Source organism: Lynx rufus, unplaced genomic scaffold, assembly GCF_022079265.1.
Source record: "Lynx rufus isolate CCGP_SWC_20201006 ecotype Redwood Valley unplaced genomic scaffold, mLynRuf1.p SCAF_2, whole genome shotgun sequence".
Classification (NCBI taxonomy): Eukaryota; Metazoa; Chordata; class Mammalia; order Carnivora; family Felidae; genus Lynx; species Lynx rufus.
Window position 1 is genome coordinate 95,904,937 of NW_025814834.1, and position 19,363 is coordinate 95,924,299.

The 19,363-nt window shown below is 50.7% G+C and overlaps 2 protein-coding genes across 6 annotated transcripts in view; one reads left to right on the plus strand and one right to left on the minus strand.

Annotated features, from left to right (window-relative positions):
• The window catches only part of TMEM163 (transmembrane protein 163), a 240,212-nt gene extending 228,179 nt beyond the window's left edge, over positions 1-12,033 (plus strand). Inside the window, exons 6-8 of the mRNA XM_047084132.1 lie at positions 1,185-1,296; positions 9,602-9,743; positions 11,013-12,033. Coding sequence (XP_046940088.1) covers positions 1,185-1,296; positions 9,602-9,743; positions 11,013-11,073 — 315 coding nt within the window. The 3' untranslated portion in view covers positions 11,074-12,033. The remainder of the gene's footprint in view (positions 1-1,184; positions 1,297-9,601; positions 9,744-11,012) is intronic.
• A 924-nt stretch (positions 12,034-12,957) lies between these two features.
• Positions 12,958-19,363, minus strand: part of MGAT5 (alpha-1,6-mannosylglycoprotein 6-beta-N-acetylglucosaminyltransferase) — a 341,458-nt gene continuing 335,052 nt past the window's right edge. For 4 of the 5 annotated variants that reach the window (XM_047084129.1, XM_047084128.1, XM_047084130.1 and 1 more), the window contains one exon: positions 18,473-19,049. In XM_047084129.1, the coding sequence (XP_046940085.1) occupies positions 18,851-19,049 (199 nt within the window). In that variant the 3' untranslated portion in view covers positions 18,473-18,850. Of the gene's footprint in view, positions 15,920-18,472; positions 19,050-19,363 lie in introns of those variants that run through there. The other variant, XM_047084131.1, reaches the window with a different exon arrangement.

Here is a 19,363-nt window from a genome sequence, read left to right on the forward strand (position 1 = left end):
CAGGAAGTACATGGTATTGGCATAACTTATTAATGGGTTTATTAATGCCAGGCTTCTCCACTGAAAGGTTACTATTTTCCCCTTTTCATGCCCTATTTGTTAGATACCCATCATGAGCCCAGCCCACACTCAGGGAGGAGGGAATTAAGCTGCACCTCCCAGAAGTATTCACAAAGGATCTGGGCACCTAAGTTAAAATCAACCACTGTCGATTAGTATTGTGGGGGAGATGCTTTCATGCCTTGCAGATATCATGTTTCCAGGGAGGTGACTTTTCAAATGACTTTATTTAGTTTCAAAACTGGGAAAACAGGCTGTCTTCCTTCTTCCCAGCTTTCTGTTGCTAGGTTAGTGAATTTAGATAATAAGATGCTTAAGGAATCCTATTTCTTTGTGTATATGTAATGCTTTATCACATTTCTGCTGGAAGTTGCATTTTAATATTGGAGAGAGTCTGGAGGCTGAGTCTCATGGCAGTGACGCATGGGAGCTCCAGGCTGAGGAGCTCGGTGGACCGTAATGTCATGAGATAGTGGTGCCTGCCTTTGTGTGTGTGACTCATTCATTTGCTTGCAAAGCGAAGGTAAAAACTTATAGGAAGTGCTAAGATAACGTCAATAGCAGACTATATTTTTAGATGCCTTTTCCCCACCTTGACGGCTATATTTGAGCTTCTAATTGCATTGTGTGAATGTAAGGCTAAAACATGGTTCTAGGTAGCTTCAGCCATAATTGACCCTGTGGCCAATTCAGTCGGCTCTGTGTTGAAGTGTTCTTAGTCCAGTAGTGTACTTACATGTTTCCCTATTCTCCAGCTGCTTTTTGAATTATTTGTGAAAAACCCCACATAGCACATGCTGATTTTCGCATTTTGACCAATTCTGTTATTGATCAGTGATTGCCAAACACTTTGGCAGAATAGCATGAAGGGGAATATCCTGAAGGAAAAGAAATACTTAATGTCTAAGGAAATATAAATCTGGATTGTTTTTGATCATCTTTTCCAATTCCCAGTGACACAGGTAACTGAGGTATGAGAATAAGCAACATACTCCCACCTGGTGGCAGCATACTCACCTGATTATTTGTTCTGGGAACAAAGCTGATCTTTAAGGCAAGTGGTTTGCAGATAATCTGCTTTAGCAGGAGGTGAACTGTTGAAATCTGGAACTTTTCTCTTCTAGGATGACTTCCTATTCAGCGTCTCCATTTTAAGTGGGATCCTTTGCAGCATCTTGGCTGTGTTGAAGTTTATGCTGGGGAAGGTTCTGACCAGCAGAGCACTCATAACAGATGGTGAGTAAGGCCAGTGTACCTGATTTCTTGGGGCTGAGCTCCCAGTGAGGGAAGATACTATTCAGTTGCTTGGCCTGTACAAGAGCTCAACAATTTGGAATCTATTCCTCACCATCCTCCCCTCCCCAGGCTGTTTAATGACTCTCAGAGTTCCCATGTTAGGGCAGATATCTGGTACCCTGGGAATTTAATAAACTTCATGAGTCACCTCCACTCGGACTTCTTAACAGGGTAGATTGGGGCTTGCCAGTCTGTGGTGTTTGTTAAAAATACAGATTCCAGAGCCAGACCCCTGGAAGTCATAATTACACCAGCGCCCCAGCCCGTTCAATGCACACTGAGATTTGGTGCTGCCTCCATGGCCAGTCCAAGGGGCCAGGATCCCACGTCACACCAGGGAAGATGGACCCTGTCGTGTCTAGCGCTCCTACATGACATTTTGACCACCAGCTTTCCAGTCTTTCTCAAGTGCCACTTCCTTCAGGGCCTGGTGTTTGCTTCTGGACTTGGAATGTGCCACCTTTCTCCTAGGCTGCGGAGGCCGTTTGCCCATATGAAACCCAAGCTTTTTAAGCAGTAAAAGCGGTTTAAAATAGCAGAAGGATCAGCGACTGGCACTGAGCCCTCCTCTTTGCTGTTCTGTGTTCAGCAATGTGAGGGACGCTGTGTGTGCAACCCAGGTGGCCCAACCTGGCTTCTCAAGCTCCCAGGTGAATCCCAGGGCAGGCTGGGGGCGGGCAGGATTTGGCCCACATCAGGCCCTGTGTTTGCTGTTAGAACATGATGCTGCAGTAGCAAGGGACCACCTGGGTTTTACAGAGTTCTTTTGTGCCTGGTACTGCGCTAAGTGCCACGGTAGCTGTGGAAACTACCTCCTAACACAGGATCAGAATCACCTCTTTCAGATTTCTGTCCCATTGTTGTGAAGGGTCCTGGCTCCCAGAAGTGGAGTTGCAAATTAGTAACCTCTCTGAGATACATGAATTGCTTTCTCCCAGAGCCGGATCTGAAGAACTTGTGGTTCAGTCACATGAGAATGTCTGAGGCCACAGCCTGGACCAGTCTTCTGAGGTCTCTGTCACCCACTAAGACACTGTGGCTTTATAGGCAGTTTGCATTAAGCTGAGCCTAGTATATGGTCCCATAAGACTCTGGCCCATATGGGTGTCCTTCTCTCTCTGGGGGCACACCCAGAATCTGAGCAGTAGTGGTCTTTCTCTGTGATCTTTGTGGTCTGGTGTTTTGTAACCTGAGAAAGAAAATGCCTTGTGTAGACACAGAGTCTTTCTCTACTCCGGGATGAACAGCACAGGGTGTGCTTGGCTGAGAGCTAAAGGCTGTATGGGCATCAGGCAGGGGTTTGGGTGTGGGTTCTCCAGCCACCTTTGAGATTCCTTTATGTTGCTCTGAGGGACACCACTCTGACAGGGCCCTGTAGGCCCAAACAGGGCAGAGGCCTGACTGGACCTGGCTGGACCCTGGCTTCTCCAGTGGCGGTTCTGTGCCTCCTTCTCTGTGTCTCTTTACCTGGAAAATGAGGGGCAAAGGAGGCAGATGTGGGGCAGGCTGGGCCGGTCAGCACAGCTTTCCAGGCTCCCAGTGGTACGTCCTCACCTGGGGCTCTTCTTCCAGTCTTGAGCTGGGCCCCTAAGTCACAAAGCCCCCTGGCTTGCAGAGCATCAGCATTTTATCTGTTTACTTGACTGCAGTGGAGACACAGGCAGTGTTTCCCCAGAAGCCTGAGTGTGGACCCAGCAGTCAGACCCGCCCTCCCACCCCCACCCCCCACCATGATCCTGGAGCTTGACCCCTTCTTCTCAGAATAAGGGGCCCTCTGCCTTGAGTGATAGTTTTACTTAAAGTTAGATATTCCAGATACTGAGTTTCTGTTTAGGCTTCATTGTCCTTCTAAACTCCCACCATTTTATAAGGTGTATCAAGAAGACCACAATGATAAGTATGTTGTTTTTTTTTAAGTTTATTTTTATTTATTTTGCAAGCAAGCAGGGGAAGGGCAGAGAAAGAATCCCAAGCAGACTCTGCACTGTCAGCACAGAGCCCAATGAGGTGCTCGAACTCAGGAACCATGAGACCATAACCTGAGCCGGAAGCAGGAGTCAGATGCTTAACCAACTGAGCCACCCAGGTGCCCCCATAAGTATGTTTTTTAAAATTTTCACTTCTGACTCTTTAATTTTTACACACAAAACCAACTACACACAAGCAGTCTTGCACCAGGGAGGGGTCATGGCAAAGAGAAGTGGACAGTTTGAGTGATAACTGTTCCACCAACAGGTAGAAGTTGGGGGGGGCATTCCTGGGCAGAGGGGATGGTATGGGGAGAGAGCCTGGGGTACCTGAAGGGTGCAGGGGGAAGGGGCACAGGGCAGATCCTGCAGGACCTCAGATCCACAGTAGGATTCTGGATGTTTTGTTAAATATTTATCAGAGGAGGTGACATGATGCATGTTTTCTAAAGAGCCCTCTGGCTGTCAGGGTGGAGGACAGAGTGAAGGGAAGGAGATCTGCAGCAGGGAGAAGTCTCTGGGGGAGCCAAGGGGGTGGCAGCAGCTGGGGACGGAGGAGGGCAGAGGGCTGGAGGATGGGGGGAATTGAAATGGTGATAGTATTTGTAAAATGGGCTGGGCTCCGAGTTGACTTGTCCATGGGGTTGATGAGAGACACACACACAGAAGGACAGAGAGCACTGTTGCAAAGTGCAGAGTGGCCAGTTCCCCATCCCAGGCCTGTTACCCATAAGTGGCCCCTGGGGGGTCCGCGAGCTCTACAGTCCCTTGCTTGGTGGGAGCACCAGCCGACTGTGCAGCAGTAATTACAGCCTCCTGCTAACTGGATCATCTGGGGTCCCAGTTTTGCTCATTCATTGATTAGCAGATCTTAGGGAACTGTGTGTAACTATCTCCTTTCTGTTCTTCCATCCCTTTGGGAGGCAGGGGCAGAGTGGGGTTCAGGAGCCATGCCTATCTTTACTGTCAGGGGCTTTTCCGAGGGGCTGGTTCTGGAGGGCATCCTTTGTGGCTGCCTGGGAGTGCCCCTCCCATGGTCTGGCCAAAAGCTGGGGGCAAGCCCGGAGCTTCTCTCCCAAGTTCTGGTGCAGGAAGGGTGGGCAGGCCTCCTTTGTCACCTGGAGTGGTGGCCCTTCCCACGTTGGAGCTGTGTGTGAACTGGGTCGGGCTGACTCCACCAGATCCTTTGTTGCTGGGTTGTGTCCTTACAGCCAGAGAGCGGATCTTTAGGAAAAGGGGGACAACAGAGTATGGGCAAATTCTGGAATTTCCCACTCTTGCCACACAGTGCAATAAATCTTATTTGGTTTTCTTGCTTTGAATATTCAGTCAACATGAGATTGTTCCTGTCAGCACTAGGCTGAAGTTGGCTTTGTGTTATTTAAGGGGGCGCCTGGGTGGCTCAGTTGGTTAAGTGTCCAACTTCAGCTCAGGTCATGATCTCACAGTTTGTGGGTTCGATCCCTGTATCAGGCTCTGTGCTGATAGCTCAGAGCCTGGAGCCTGCTTCAGAATCTGTGTCTCCCTCTCTCTCAAAATAAACATTAAGGTAGAATGACTTTGTGCAGCAAGTTAATAGTACAAATCAAACAGAGGAAGATTGTGGAAAGGTGCCTGGGGGAGGTTCCGAGCTAGGGGCCAGCAGGTACAGATGGAAACCTGAGTTGGGCCTGGGCCAACTGTCCTCATCCCCTCAAGATCTAGAACACCAAGAGGCTATGATGGCTTTCAAACACATGAAAAACTTTAATTAGAATTTTCTGCATAAAATTAATGTGTTTAATTATGCAGATTCTTACCTAGTCATTAAGGTCAGAGCTTCTTAATATTTTTTTAAAGATAGAGACAGCGAGCAGGGGAGTGGCAGAGGGAGAGGGAGACACAGAACCTAAAGCAGGCTCTGAGCTGTCAGCACAGAGTCCGACGTGGGGCTCAAACTCATGAACCATGCCTGAGCTGAAGTCAGACACTCAACCGACTAAGCCACCCAGCTGCCCCAGAGCCTCTACTTAAAGCCTCTGATGTTATTTTGCATTCTTAATGTGATAATAGCACTTACGCTTCACAACAGCTCTGGTTTTAACCAAGGGGTCAGGAACAAGCTGTGAGCCTGGGTGGGGGGACCCAGCAGTGAGTGACCACCGGGCCTTGTGTGCTGCATGCACCTGGCCAGCATTACTGTGAGCTCTGGATTCATGTGAAATGATTGGCTGCAAAGGCTCTCAATTCAGAAGGATGTGGCAGGGCAAAGAGGGGATTGTCCCTTAGTCCCTGGTGCTTGTCCCAGTGTTCTTGCGCAGGCTTACGGAGGTGGGGCTGAACTGCGTCAGGCTCCGCCCTAAGCAAAGGTGAGCAGAGCCAAGCAAGTCGGAAGCTGCTCCCAGAAGGTGTAAGTGAGGGGAGACTCAGTGAATTCACTAGCTGTGTACTAGCTGCTTGCGTGGGTTGGGCCCCCCGCAGAGCAAGGTGACTTGGTGGAGCTGAGCGGACACCTAGTGGCTGACTGGGGGACTCTCACTGTTCTCTGCATCTTCTCTGAGCTCGACCTGCTTCTCTGAGGGCTCCAGGGGCTCACCTGTGCCCCTGATAAAGATGGAGCGGGGAGCAAATGAATCCAGTGTGCCCTGGGGCAGTGGTCAGCTCCTCCCTGTCTCCCCCTTTCTTCTAGCCACCCTGAAACAAAATTCCCCCAACTTTGAGAAAGCCCAAGATGTTAACTGCAGCCCAGGTAGCCCGTGTCCTTGTATTAAAAAGGACAGGAAGATTCAAGGGACAGCTGGAAGCAAGAGGGTCAATGCGTGCTTCTCATAATAGGAAGGGGAAATGGGATCTTGATGGATCAGTGGACAGGAAGGAAATTCTGCTTCTCCGGACCTGCTGTTTGCCTACTTCGCGAGGGGTGGAGGCACCACTGAGGATGTGACTGCAGAGGGCAACATCATGGGCTAACCAAAGAGGGAGGGAGGGCCCGGGTGCTCCACACGCCAGGGCCCGGGATGGACTCAGCTGGCACAAAGCTTCCCACTGCCGTGACAAAGGGCTACAGGTGGGCTGTGATGCTTTTAAAACATAGGGTTTAGAAGTGTCTGCTACAGGCGCTGCATGGACAGTGGAGATGGAAAGGATGGTGAGCCCATTTCTTCATGGTCTAGAGGTAGGTGAGCACAGAGAAGCCATAGATAACAACCACACTGGGGCCACACTGACGTGGGGAAGCCAGGAGGCAAAATGGGGTGGGGCCTGCTCTCTCTAGGGCACCTAGAGGTAGCTCTTGGGCTGGCTGGCCATCAGAGGAGACCTCTGGTGAAGGGTGGAGGTGCTCACTGTGGGTGGCAGGCAGGGATGGCCTGGCTAGACATGGGAGTGCAGGCAGAGCCCTCCCTAGCTCCAGGCTCCCAGCAAGTCCTGGCCTCTGTGTCCTCATAGTTCCCTGGCCTGGCCTTTGGAGGATGTGGCCCCCGGATGGGAGGAAGGTGGAGGTGTTTGCCTTTTCCAGTCCCCATCACCTTTATTCAGGTGAAATTGAGTTGGCATCATTCTCCAGGCATGACCCTTGAGCAAGCTTGGAAGGGAGTGGGGAAGCTGAGTCTCCAGGGAGCCTCTGACTATCCCTCTGCCTTGCGGGAACAAAATCTCTGCCTGAGCTCCCAACCTCCCCTCTCAGGTGGGGAGCGAGGGCGTCTCTCCAGCACTCTAACCACAGGCCCTGCCTTGGATGTCTTCCTCTCTCAGGACAGCTGAGTCCAGCTGCTGCTAAGTAGGAGCCCTCTTGGCACAGCCCAGGCCATGTTCCATGCCTTCCTACCCTCCTCTCCTCCATCTATTAACTCATTAATTAATGCAGTAATCACTTCAGCCTCTGTTCTTGGACTTGGAATATATCAAGAGAGAAAACCCCTGTCCTTAAGCTTATGTCTGTAACAAGAAAAACAGTACAAATACCGTCTTCGGAAGGGAAGAGCTCTGCAGAAGGATGATAACAGCACAAATGAGAAAGTAGGAGAGGAGGGATGGGTACGGAGGAATCACTTTCAGGCACTGAGAGTTCAGGCTGGGAAGGAGGCAGCATGAGACACCCCAGAAAGAGGGGTACAGGCTGACGGTGATGAGTCTAGAGGCTCTGGGGGATGCCAGGGTTAGCTGATGCAGGTGTTAGTGTGGTTGGAGCACAACGCACTGGGAGGTCCGTGTGTGTGATGGGGGATTGGTGGCTGGGGTTGCTCATGTCAGCCTTGCAGAGTTTGGATGCTATTCAGAATTGGGCAGCTTTTCGATTGGAGGCCTTCAGCTGCTATGTGGGGAGGAGGGAAGCAGGGAAGATGCTGAAAGGCTATTGCAGGGGTGCAGTCAAAGGGCAGGTGTGCAGGGGTGGTGAGAGGTAGACTTTGGGAGGTAACAGCTGGAAAGAATCACTTGACTGGTCAGACTTGATATTTTGGGTGTGAGCGATGTTAAGGACGGGTCCTAGATTTTTGGACTAGGTGGATGGTGGCACCATATACAGAGAAGGTAGCAAGAGGGCCAGGTGTTTGGGTGCAAAAATTGAGATTTTCGCTTCAACCATATTCAGTTGGAGATGCTTAGGGGTGGGTTTCCAGCTCAGCAGAAGGTCAGAACAAAGAGAGCATGTGGGGAGGACACAGGCAGAGGAGGGGTTCCCACAACTGCACCGGGGAAAGGGGCGCCCCCAGGGGAGAGGAGAAGGATCCAGCAGCAGGATGGGGAAGGGATGGGTGGAGGGCAGAGAGGAGAGCCAGCCCTGTGAAGCAGAGCACAGGTTATGATCCCTGGCAGGTGGCAGCCTGGTCACTGATGACCTCGCCACGGTGGAGCCGGAGGAGGAAGGGTGACTGGAGCAGGAGCCGTGGCAGGGAGACAGCTCTTCCAGGAGTTGTGTGAAGGGCAGTAGAGCTGAGGTTGTGGTGGAGGTGGCATGGGATTCAGGAAGGAGTCTGAGAAGGGGGATGTGAGGTTTCTCCCAGGAAGGATGCTTCAGGAGCGGGGACAGAGATGAAGTTGGCTCTATGCAGGGACAGCAGCTGCGGACAGTGGGTGGTGGGTTGGTGTTGGGAAAATGATGTAGTGTTGTCTGGACCAACGTGCTCTAAGCAGTCCGTGGTCATGGCAGCAGCAGAGAGCTGGAGTGGGGAGAAGGCAGACTTGAGGGGAGAGAGGGAGGGTCCCATGCAGTGACCATCATTCCTTGCCCGCTAGGTCCAGCTGTTCCCATCACTGGGGAGTGGCCTGCCCAAGTCCACTCCCTGGGTCCTGAGAAAGGGGTTGGATGTAGGCGTTGCTCAGCTCCTCTCTCCCCTGCTCTTTATCTAGAACCTCTCTCCACATGTATGGCCCCCTGTGTATGCACATGAGGTGGTTCAGTCCCGATCTTCGTGCTTGAACCTGATGCCAACGCTTTTGAGTTGAGCAGGTGGAGCTGTCCCAGACACGCAGGGGCGCCTGTTGTGGGGGAGGTGCGTGGGCCTAGAGCTTCTCTCGGGGTTACTGTCAGGCTGAGACAGGTGTGACCCCCGGCGGCCACTCCAAGCTGTTCATTCCCATGTGGCTTTTGAAAATTCACAGGTCAAATGAAGTGGGGATCAAATGAGGCACCATCTGTGAAAGGAGACTCTGGTCAGTATCTGTTAGCGCCAGTTCTGTTTTGATTGCCATCTCTGCAACCCTGTCACAAATTCTAGACTTTGCATTTCCTTTCTTGGAGAGTGAAAATCCCCAGCTGATGTGAGGCTCTGGAGGGAAAGGACATGGGTTCAGGTAGAGTCCCAGCCCTGCCTTTCTCAATCTGTGTAACCTTCGGTCAACGGGTTGAACCTCACTCTGTTCAGCTTAGCTCTCTCGCTGGTTAAGTGGGATAAAAATCTGACTTGATACGATGCAGAAGATTCCAGGTTGGTCTTTGGTCCAGCAGACATTTGAGCCACCAAGGATTTGAGTGTCTCCTGTGTGCAGATGCTGTCTTGGACCCTACAAGTTCAACAGGGATAGAAGCCCCTGCTCCTCCTGAGGTCTGCATTCTCATGTGTGGGACAGTGACGACAAACGTGTCACATGGGCCGCGGTGCCTGGCGGGGCCTGGACACTTGCCAAGGCACCATGTGGGTGTCTGAGGTGGTGGCTGTCACTCTCGAGTGCTTCTGGGCAACGTTCCTTGCGGCACATGCTCCGGGATGTGGAGGCACGACTGGCCTTTGGGTGGTTTCATTGGTGGCTAAGAAAGTTTACTTGGCACTGCTGTCAGCCTCTCTTTGCTGTCTCTCCAGGGTTTAACTCCCTTGTGGGTGGCGTGATGGGCTTCTCCATCCTTCTGAGCGCGGAGGTGTTCAAGCATAACGCGGCCGTCTGGTACCTGGACGGCAGCATAGGTGTCCTCATCGGCCTCACCATATTTGCCTACGGGGTCAAGTAAGTTCTCCTTTTGTCTTTGCTTTCCCAGTGGCCAGGAGTGCCATATTTTTCACTCCTGACAGTCACCCCTTGCACCTGTGACACTCCTGAGCCTGGGAGAGATTAGGTGACTGGAAAAGCCCCCAGCAGGGGTCAGAGGTTTTTGTGGCTGGCACAGAAAGGAGCCAAGGGCTTTTAGGAGTTAAAGCCTAGGCCACTTGTCAGAGGCTTACTTCTATCTGTGGTCTTGAGAGCTTGCTCCATGGTCTTCCTCTTCACTCTTTGTGCTTGAGGATGTGTGTCCTTCCCTTTCTCTGTAATGACACACTGGGTAAGCACCTCCTGCTTCTGTGGAATGCTTAGGGGGCAGGGCCCAGCAGCATCACCCGGACAGACCCCACCTAAGGAAACTTTTTACAAAAGGGACTTGTCAGTGCAAAAGGACCACTTGTGAGGATAAACCCACCCTAAGTCCTCTCATTGAAGAAATGCTGCCCAGCCATCACTGACTCGGTGTTCACACATCCAGGCTAGAGCCGGGCTTTTAGAGAACGGTTTCTAAAAGGTGTTGTGTTTCTAATTGTTGACACACTTCCTGGCTCCCGTGAGGATAGCTATAATAAAGATGGGCCGTAAGCGTTGGCCAAGATGAGGAGACACTAGAGCATCACCCATTGCTGGTTTCAATGTCAAACAGGAGTCGTTCCCGCAAATGTTCAGCATCGGAGTTCCCACTTCTTGCTGTCTACTCTGGAGCCATGAAAACACGCAGTGACTTGCACATCAACCATCACAGCAAAGTTATTGATAGTAGGCACAACCCAAAAGTCTGTGAGTGGATGAGTATGGTAGAGCCGCACGGTATTCCTCAGCCCCAGAAAGAACGAAGTATTGCCCCACGCCAAAACATGGAGGAACCTCAAAGACATGGTGTCAGCAGCCAGTCACGGAAGGCCACGTTATGTGATCATGTATGTGATTCCACACATACGAAATGTCCAGAATAGGTCCAAGCATAAAGACCAAGAGTACATGAGCAGGTTCCAGAGGAGGGGACCACCGGGGCCTGACTGCAGGGGCGCTGGGGCGATAGAAATGTTCTGGAATTCGACAGTGGCTAATTAGGGTTTGTGCAATCTATGAATATACCAAAACACACTGAATTGCTTATAAAAAGGTTGAATGTTACTGTATGTGATTTATAGCTTTAAAAAAGCCTTCTGTTTGCTTCCCCAAGTGCTTAAGCTCCAGGGCTGTTGGGATGACCTGCGTGTTTGCTTTTTGCAGACTCCTCATTGACATGGTGCCCAGGGTGAGGCAGACCCGCCACTACGAGATGTTTGAGTGACAGCGGCCAGCGGGGCCAGAGCGGGCTGCTCGGCATCCGCAGGAAGACAGTCAAGAGGACCAGGTTTCCACGCAGGCAGATGGTGCCAATATCCAATATTTAACTGAACGTCCAGTTACTTTTTAGGAGGTTTTTGTGTTCCTGGGAACAAGGTCTGCCCAGCTGGTCGGTCCACACCGCTCCCCCTTGCTCCACTGCCCCTGTCAAATATGTTAGGACAACACGCACAGGGGTGAGGACAGGCTTCCCCACCTCCAGAGAGAACTGACCTTTTTTACTTCCTGGAGTAAAAATGTTTTTGTGGGTAGGATACAATCTCTACGTGGCAGAAAGCTCCTCTGTGGTGCTTGAAGCCTGATCTGGATAGCACCTGCCCAGACCCACCTCCACTTCCAGACTCTCGTATCTCCTGGCAGATTTTAAGGGAAGACCGTACCTTCTGTCCCTCACCCCTTTACATACCCAGAACCATCAGTATAGATCACTTCCTAATTTCTATCAAGGTATTTCATTAGTTTCATACTGTTTTACTAATCCCCAATCTAAACAGAGTTCAAAAGGAGACCATTCTATTTTTAAAAGTACTTAGTGATACACGTATGAGCTTTGCATGGTTGAACTAAGCACATGACCCTTTCTTGTACATTCAGAACCTGAACATACATGTAAAAACAGGATCCATTTTTGAGAGATGTGAAACTACAGTTTATTTGTAATAAATAATTATATAATCTATCCATTTATGCATATATCTATATGCTGTGTTAAGTGGTAATGGTACATTACAGTCTGTTAGAGATGGCTTGCCCCTCTGTAAGGAACAAGATGTTCTCCGTTGATGTAACGTTAGGTATACATTCTGTAAAAATGTTCCCCCGACACACAACATTCTGTACCTCTGGCACTGCAGCTTGTCCAAGCAACAGTGTCTGACCAATAAAGACCTTTACCTGTTTTGTATGGTACGGGGAGGTTATCTTGGAGCGTCACCGTGTTGGGTAGGTACTCCGGTGTGAAGGATGATGTGGAGGTGGTGAGTGGGGAGACCCTGAAGGACGGTCCTAATGGGCTCTGCAGACCCTGTGAGGTAGGGTGGTTGCACATGCATGTGGGCGTGCCTGGGACTGCCGGGTTCTGCTCCCCAGCCCTCACCCCTGCCCGCCATGCCCCATCTCCCATGGGGCTGTCTCAGGCCGGCTGAGGGGAGGTGGTTCGTTCTGAGGGGTCACTGACCTTGAGTCAATCTGACGCTTCCCGCGTAGCTTCCCTCCTCCAACAGCATTTTGAGGAGGTTCTATGGGATGTTAAAATGTCACATGGGAAAAAGGGTTGACTGTATGAGTGGGTCTGGGAAATGCAAGATTCGATAGGTTTCTTTTTTGCACGTTTTCTCGCCGTAGCTCATCTACATTGTGGAAGCTCAGGGAGGGGAAGCTATGATGTAGTACCCCCCCCAAACTTAAGCATTCAAGTTTTTGCTGGCACTCTTGGGGACCTGAGTCCCATAGATGCATGATGAGAACGGCATGGTGTCTGCGTTCCAGGCAGTAGCCAGGAATACCGCCGGCTGCAGAAAGGCTGGCCGTGACCTTTGTTGTTTCCAGGGCATCTCAAAAAGAAAACAAAACCCACGAATCCTCTTGCCAATTCTGTTCCCTTGTAGGTGAATGTAAAGCAGGGGGCGTGCTCTGACATCAGTATTGGGGGATGTGATAGAACACTCCATAGTAAAACCGTTCCCTCCCCACCCCTTAAACATACCTTCTCATTAGCATTTTCCACAGGGTGTTTGCAGATGGTGGGATGTCCTCAGTCACAGCTGGATTTGTTCCATCGGTGACCCTGCACCCCCCACCACCGACCCCCAAAAACCACTGCCACCTGTCACACAACAAAAGTTTATTGAAAAATAAAGTTCTCCCTAGTTTTCTCTACAACAGTGGAAAACAAAGCAGTGTTCTCTATGCCGGTACAGTACACTTGGACAGCAACACCTTATTTGTAGAATCCTGCACTACGTCACCCCAGAAGTGAACAGTAAAAAATGGTACCAGGAGCTGTTTGGGGACACAGACGCAAACGGCCGTTAGCTTAAGGACATCAAGGTTATGACAGCAACTACAGTAGAAGGGGTATCACCATCTCCTTTGGCATCGATTATCCTGCTCTTGTCCTGTTAATACTTGGGCATGACAGCAAAATGCTTCCCAGGTCTGTCCCACCTTGGCATTGGAGGAGGTGGTGGACTCTGCTAAGTTCCCATCCTCCGATGCCAGCAAGGCTTTCAAGGCCCGTGGCACTGCCCACCTGAGTGCCCGCTACCACCCCTGCCACCCCCCCCCCCCCAGACATGGGCCCCCCCACCACAGGAGCACACAGCTGCCCTTTGCTGTGCCTCAACACACGGGGAGGGTGGGAATGGTCCTAAGGCGCCAAAGAATCTGGGGTAAAGGGAACGATGCTTTTAAGAAGGTAAATTCCAATCTTATACCCAAAGATGTACAGGACTGCTGATTCAGTAAAGCATCCAAAGGAACCTAGAAAAACCCTACACTCCAGCAAATTCCTCCATATTCCCAATTGCAGTCTATCCAGAATAGTGCCAAGAAAGACAAAACTCTAATAAATCAAGGAAGAGAGACTAAAAACCCAATAAAACAAAAAGCAAACTGACAGAGGTGTATTGGGAAAACACCACTGAAACGCAGTAGCCCTCAGGAGTGATTCTAACCCCCCCTCCCCCGCCACCCCTTCACGCCCCATGACTCCATTTTTGGTCAGTCTTGGGGGTCCCCAGGCTGAGCTGGCCTGGAGGGGAGGTGAGTCTTCTCGGGGACTAGGGCCAGAACAAACACATGGCAGCTAACCAGCCCAGGGTCTGATCCCTGTGGGTTGGACTGTGGAGGAGCCACCCTGGCCGGCAGGGAACAGCAAAGGGACTTCCTGGGGGATGAGAACGTGTTCAATTGGTCATTCCTTTCTCCGTAAATAACACAGAAAGTCTTTATTATTTCATTTCAGAGGAATGTAGTTAAGCTTGATTTAAGGGGTAGAGTCTGTTAGAGAACTTTTTAATTTCTAGCTCAAAAAGTTCTGCAGAGAAGAACCCTGGAATGGTCCAGAAGACACCAGAGGGGTGAAGTCCAGCATGTGGGTCACCCTTCTCATCTCCAGTTTACACATTCCTACAGCCTAGTTTCATCTGGGGCTGAAGTCAGGCATAGTTGCAAATCAGTGCATTCACTAACATTTCAACCAGCAGGACGGGCACGCAAGGGGCTTGGATAACCTATACCAGTAATTCCTACCACATTCCATCAACTGGGAATAGTATTTTCCTGTAGGTATTAGTTCCTTATTTCTCAAATTTTATGAAATGCTAATAACAATACTTAACATTTACGAGGGCTTACTACGTGCCAGACACTGCTAAACACTGAATCCTCACAAAAACCCTAGGTGCTACAAAAGCTAGGGTAATTTTTTTCTGCCTCTGAAACTGTACAGCTAATTTGGCCTTTTGCTATAAAAACTTGAGTTTCCGGTTTTTGTTGAAGCCAACAAGAATGAAAGGAACTCACCCTCGGCTTTAGGAAATTCCCACCTTCCTAAAGAAGTCTGGATCTACTTATGTCCATCCATCTCTTGCCCTTGGGGGGCGCGCTGCAGCCCTACGGGATGGATGGGATTAGAACGAAGCCAATATGGAAAATAAAATACTTTCAAATAAATAAAGCAATCCAGGCTTGGAACAGTAACACAACAGAGCCTGTCGTTAACAAAATAGACTTTTTTTTTTTTTAATCAAGGATTGGGGGTCATGGAAGAGGCTAGTACTGTCCCAATTATATACACAATCTAGGTAAACCATCTTGGAGAAATGGGGTGGCCTCCCTCAGTCTGGTCTAAAAAGCACAAATGCACCTGTACATAGCATACGGTTTCATCACCTTTACTAAACCCTGTGTTCCCTAAGGAAACAAAAAGGGTGCCTATTCTTTTCCCTTTATGATGATCAGAAAAAGTGTTTTGGGGCTAGTGCTGCTCATGAACTCAGACCTCACCCAGGGCATGGCTGGCAGGCAGCACGGGCCCACTAGCACACTGGCAACCAGCTGTCCTCGGAGCCAAAGACCCGGAGCGGCCAGGGAGGCACAGACTGGTCTGGAGGAAGCCAGTCCTTCTCCTGAGGGTTCCTGTGGCCTCGTACGGGTGTGTGGGCATTTATGCTGTGGCCCAGGGGGCTTGGAGGGCATTTCTGGAGCCCAGCCTGCGCATCTGCAGTGATAGAAGGATGTGTCTTCTAAGCTGGAGGAGTCTGTGATCTTTCTTAAATGGTACCCAGATTCTAAAAACCAATCCCAAAGAAAAGTGAAAAGGCACATCAAAAGTGAAAACAATAAATATCAAAGAAACAGATTTCTAATATTTCGAAACATAGAGCAAACACACACAAAAAAAGCCAACTAAAGCAGTGACAAAAACCCAATCCAGGCAAAAATGCAAAAAGTATCTCCATTTGTACATGTGCAAATCAAACTATATACATGAGATACATGAGGTGTTTACTGGCATTAAAGTAAGTGTGTTTCCCCTTTCAGGAGTTTTACTTCTCAAAGTGTTTATGTTTCAAAGGAAAGCTTTCTCTCTTTTAATAAATTAGATAAATTTCCCTCATTTTTTTTTTTTTTTAAGAATTTAGGATAACATTGCGGGGTGGGGGGGGGGGGGGTGGGGAGCAGGAAGCCAAATTTCACTTAGAAAAAAAAAATACAAAAACTTACAGACCAGGCAAGGTGTGCCTAGGACACAGGAAGACACTGATCCTGACTCGGGATTTCTGTCCCTGTGGAAATCATCAATTAAAAATGGGTTTAGGGTTCCATTCAGTTTGGCAGTAGCAGAACCACCAAAGGCTCCCAGCTCCTACTCTGAGAAGCACCCTTCTCTCCCAGGGCAGCCAGGGACCGTGCCCCTTTCACACAGTGCAGATGGAGATGCCCTCTCCAATTTCCTCCTGTGGGTCACAGACCAGACTTGGGCCACACTTCTGGTGGCCTGGGAGCTGCTGTACATTTGGGTGTTGCCGCCTCTGTTCATAAAGCCCTGGACAGCTGGGGTATGGGTTTGCCCGGGAAGCAGCAGCTCCCACCTGCAGAACTCTTCTTACTTCCGGCCACTACTGGGCTGGGGGGTGGGCAGCTGGGATCTTCAAGTGCAGGAAATAAAGTGCTCTGCTGGACTGCTTGACCTGAGTCCTGATACAGAGGAGAGGAATGGGGAGGTGGAGAGGCCCTGAGCTCAGCAAACGGGACAGCCATAAATCCCTGCAGCTTTTGGAATACCATGCAGGCACAGCATCTTTCTGGGAATGTTGCCTTCCAACTTCCTTGTTTTCTGAGTCCCTGTGCCTATTTAAACAGCTCTGCAAAATGGGTTAATCTGGCTGAGCTAGAGAAATCGGTCTCAGCCCATAGGCTCCCCCTGCTGGTCCAATGCCTGCATGATATCTTCACTTTTGGAAGCTCCCACAAAAGCCCAGGAGAGGGCGGCACTGGCCCAGGAATTGCAGCCCTGGGAACTCAAGCAAATTCCTACAACCTAGGGTGAAACCAAGAGACCCATTCCTAGGGAAGAGCTGCTCCTAACAACACAGAAGGCCGTTGCTTCTCTCACAGCAGGCATTGCCCTTGCAAAACTTCAGGAACACACACACACGTATGCACGCACACTCACAGACACACACACACACACACACTCACACCCTATAACCAAGACTCCCTTTGGACTTATACCCTTGCTGCTGGGCCCAGGTAGAGGCTGTTCTCTGCTAGTTCCTGAGGGGCCCCTGCACCGATGCTCAGGGCAGAGGTCTCCCTATCAGAAGTCTGTCACACGTGCTCGGGCCGCCTGAGAGGTGGGGAAGACCCTGGCTGCTCCGCCTCACCCCCTTCACTCTCTGGGATCAGAGGTACAATTCAGACCCACCGATAGACTAAGAAAAGAAAGGCTGGCTGTGCATTTGATATTACTTCTGCACTAGGGAAGAATCGAGAAGCAGGCACAATCTAACTTCCGCTACCTAAAGGCTCCACCTGCCGTGTGATCCTCGTGATTTAGCTCACTTCCCGAAGGCCCACCCAGCCATCGGCCCTGCCGAACAGTTCTGTCTGGCCAAGGCTGGGCTGGCTGTCTCAGATGGCAGGGAGTGGGCTAGGAAGCACAGGACTGCTGTGGGAGGTGGGGAGCACGGTGCTAGGTGACCAAGGCACTCAAAACCACCAGTGAGGGCTAGATGGATGACACCACAGCTCATAACTGGGATGTTCTGTAAGAGGGAGAAAAGGACTCATTGTTATCAGCATGGAGATGCCAGGGGCTTCACAGGAAACACACACACTTCTAGCCGGAGCACTGAAACAGTGCTGGGTGGGGGCGGGGAACTCACACCAAGGCAGAGACTGGGGACTCCAGGGTTTGGAAGAGGCATCCAATGACTGACGGGGCCAACCTGCCAACTCAGAATATGCCCCTCAGAATAGTCATGCCTTGAGGAAGAGCCAGCATCAGACTCCAACCCCATGCAAGACACACACACCCACACCCAAGGGTGAGCGGCCAGCACTGCCCACCACATTCGTCCTGGCCTGCCCTATTCCCCTGGCCAACATCAGGTCCACTGAGAGCCTCATTTCTGGGACGTCGGTGACATGAGACATGAGAAGGACTAGACACCAGTGCATGTGTCTGGAGCACAGCTCTGGTGGTGGAACTGGTTCTCAGGGGCCAGCTTCACGGGTGTCCACACCCCAGCTCAGATAAGCCTCTTTAGGGGTAAATAAGCATGACCTTTAGTCCCCCTTTTGTACTTTACACCTTCCAGTGGCATTTAAGGGAGGGTAGATTTACCACAAAGTAGCAAATGTCAATTCCTCAGTCGTGTTCTTTCTTTCCCAAAGAGATCCTCATCAGAAATTAGGGCCAAGGGGTGTGTGTGTGTGTGTGTGTGATGGGCAAGTGGGAGGGTCAAGGAAAGGAGCTCTCACTGCAAAGCAGCCCCATCTTTGGTCCCTGGCTGGGCTCTCAGAACAACACAGGCACGTCCCCTCACCCAGGAGGTGCACGTCTTCTAGCTGCCATCTGTCAAGCACACACAAGATTTTCTTTTGTTCTGCCACCATCCACTTTGAGGAGCCAGATCCCCGCAGCTGCCCTCAAGCGAGCCACCAGCCCCACAGTGCACCCTGTCTCCCTCCTGCTTCCTTCCGGAAGCAGACGGGAATAATAATACAGTGAAGGTGGACAGTAAACAGTGGGAAATCAAAGAAACAAGACATGTGATCAATCCCTCTTTGCCCTCCCCTGTTCCCCCTCCCACCCACCCAAATAAATAAGTTAATGGGTTTAGGAATGTTCCCGTATCAAGTTCTTTCCGACAAGCTCCATTCCTCCTCTGGTTCTGTTTTAAATGCATCTTGAGACTCTCCTTCTACCTCGGAGCAGCCTCATAGACACAGTCTCCTCAAGAAATAAAAAATGAAGTTGTGCCAGCGAGAAGCCAGGCTCCCCACTTGACATCTGCTCTTGTTTCACTTTGGGGAAAACTCTGCCATGGTGCTCTGACCGCAGAAGGAGCAATACCAAATTGAAACCTTCCACCATCAAGTTCAGGCTCTGGCAAGAGTCCCTGAATGACGTCTGCCCCCTGGCCCTGCCCCGATGGTGTTGGGGCCACCGTTTCCCCAGCAGAGTGCGTGTGGGGCCGAGTCAGTGGCCGCTATAGACAGTCTTTACAGAGAGCCACCTGGCCCTTGATGAAGTCCCGGCAGGGGCAGACCCTCTGGTGCCTGGGGTGGGCGCCCGCACAGCTGAACAGCAGGAGGTCACCTTGAAACACACAGTGCTTGTTCTTGGGGTCGAAGGAGGGCACCAAGATGTCCTTGGCCAGCTCTGAGCTTTGGCAGATCACCTCATATCTGGAGAGGAAGAGAAAGGCATGAGGGTTGGAGATGCGGGCACTGTCCTAGTCATTGGCACCTCCATCCCACTTCAGGTGTGGGGAGCGCGCTTGGTTCATCTGCTGTAGAAAGGACAGGGTAGCTACCCTCTGACCTAGCAATTCCCCCACCACTAGGAATCCAGGCTGGACAAAGGTGTGTGTGTGTGTGTGTGTGTGTGTGTGTGTGTGTGTGTGAATGTGTATTCAAGGCTACTTACAGAAGCACTGTCTGTAATGTAACCTGAGGAAGGTTAAGTAACAGAATGAGATGGAGACTGGGATCAGCTTGTG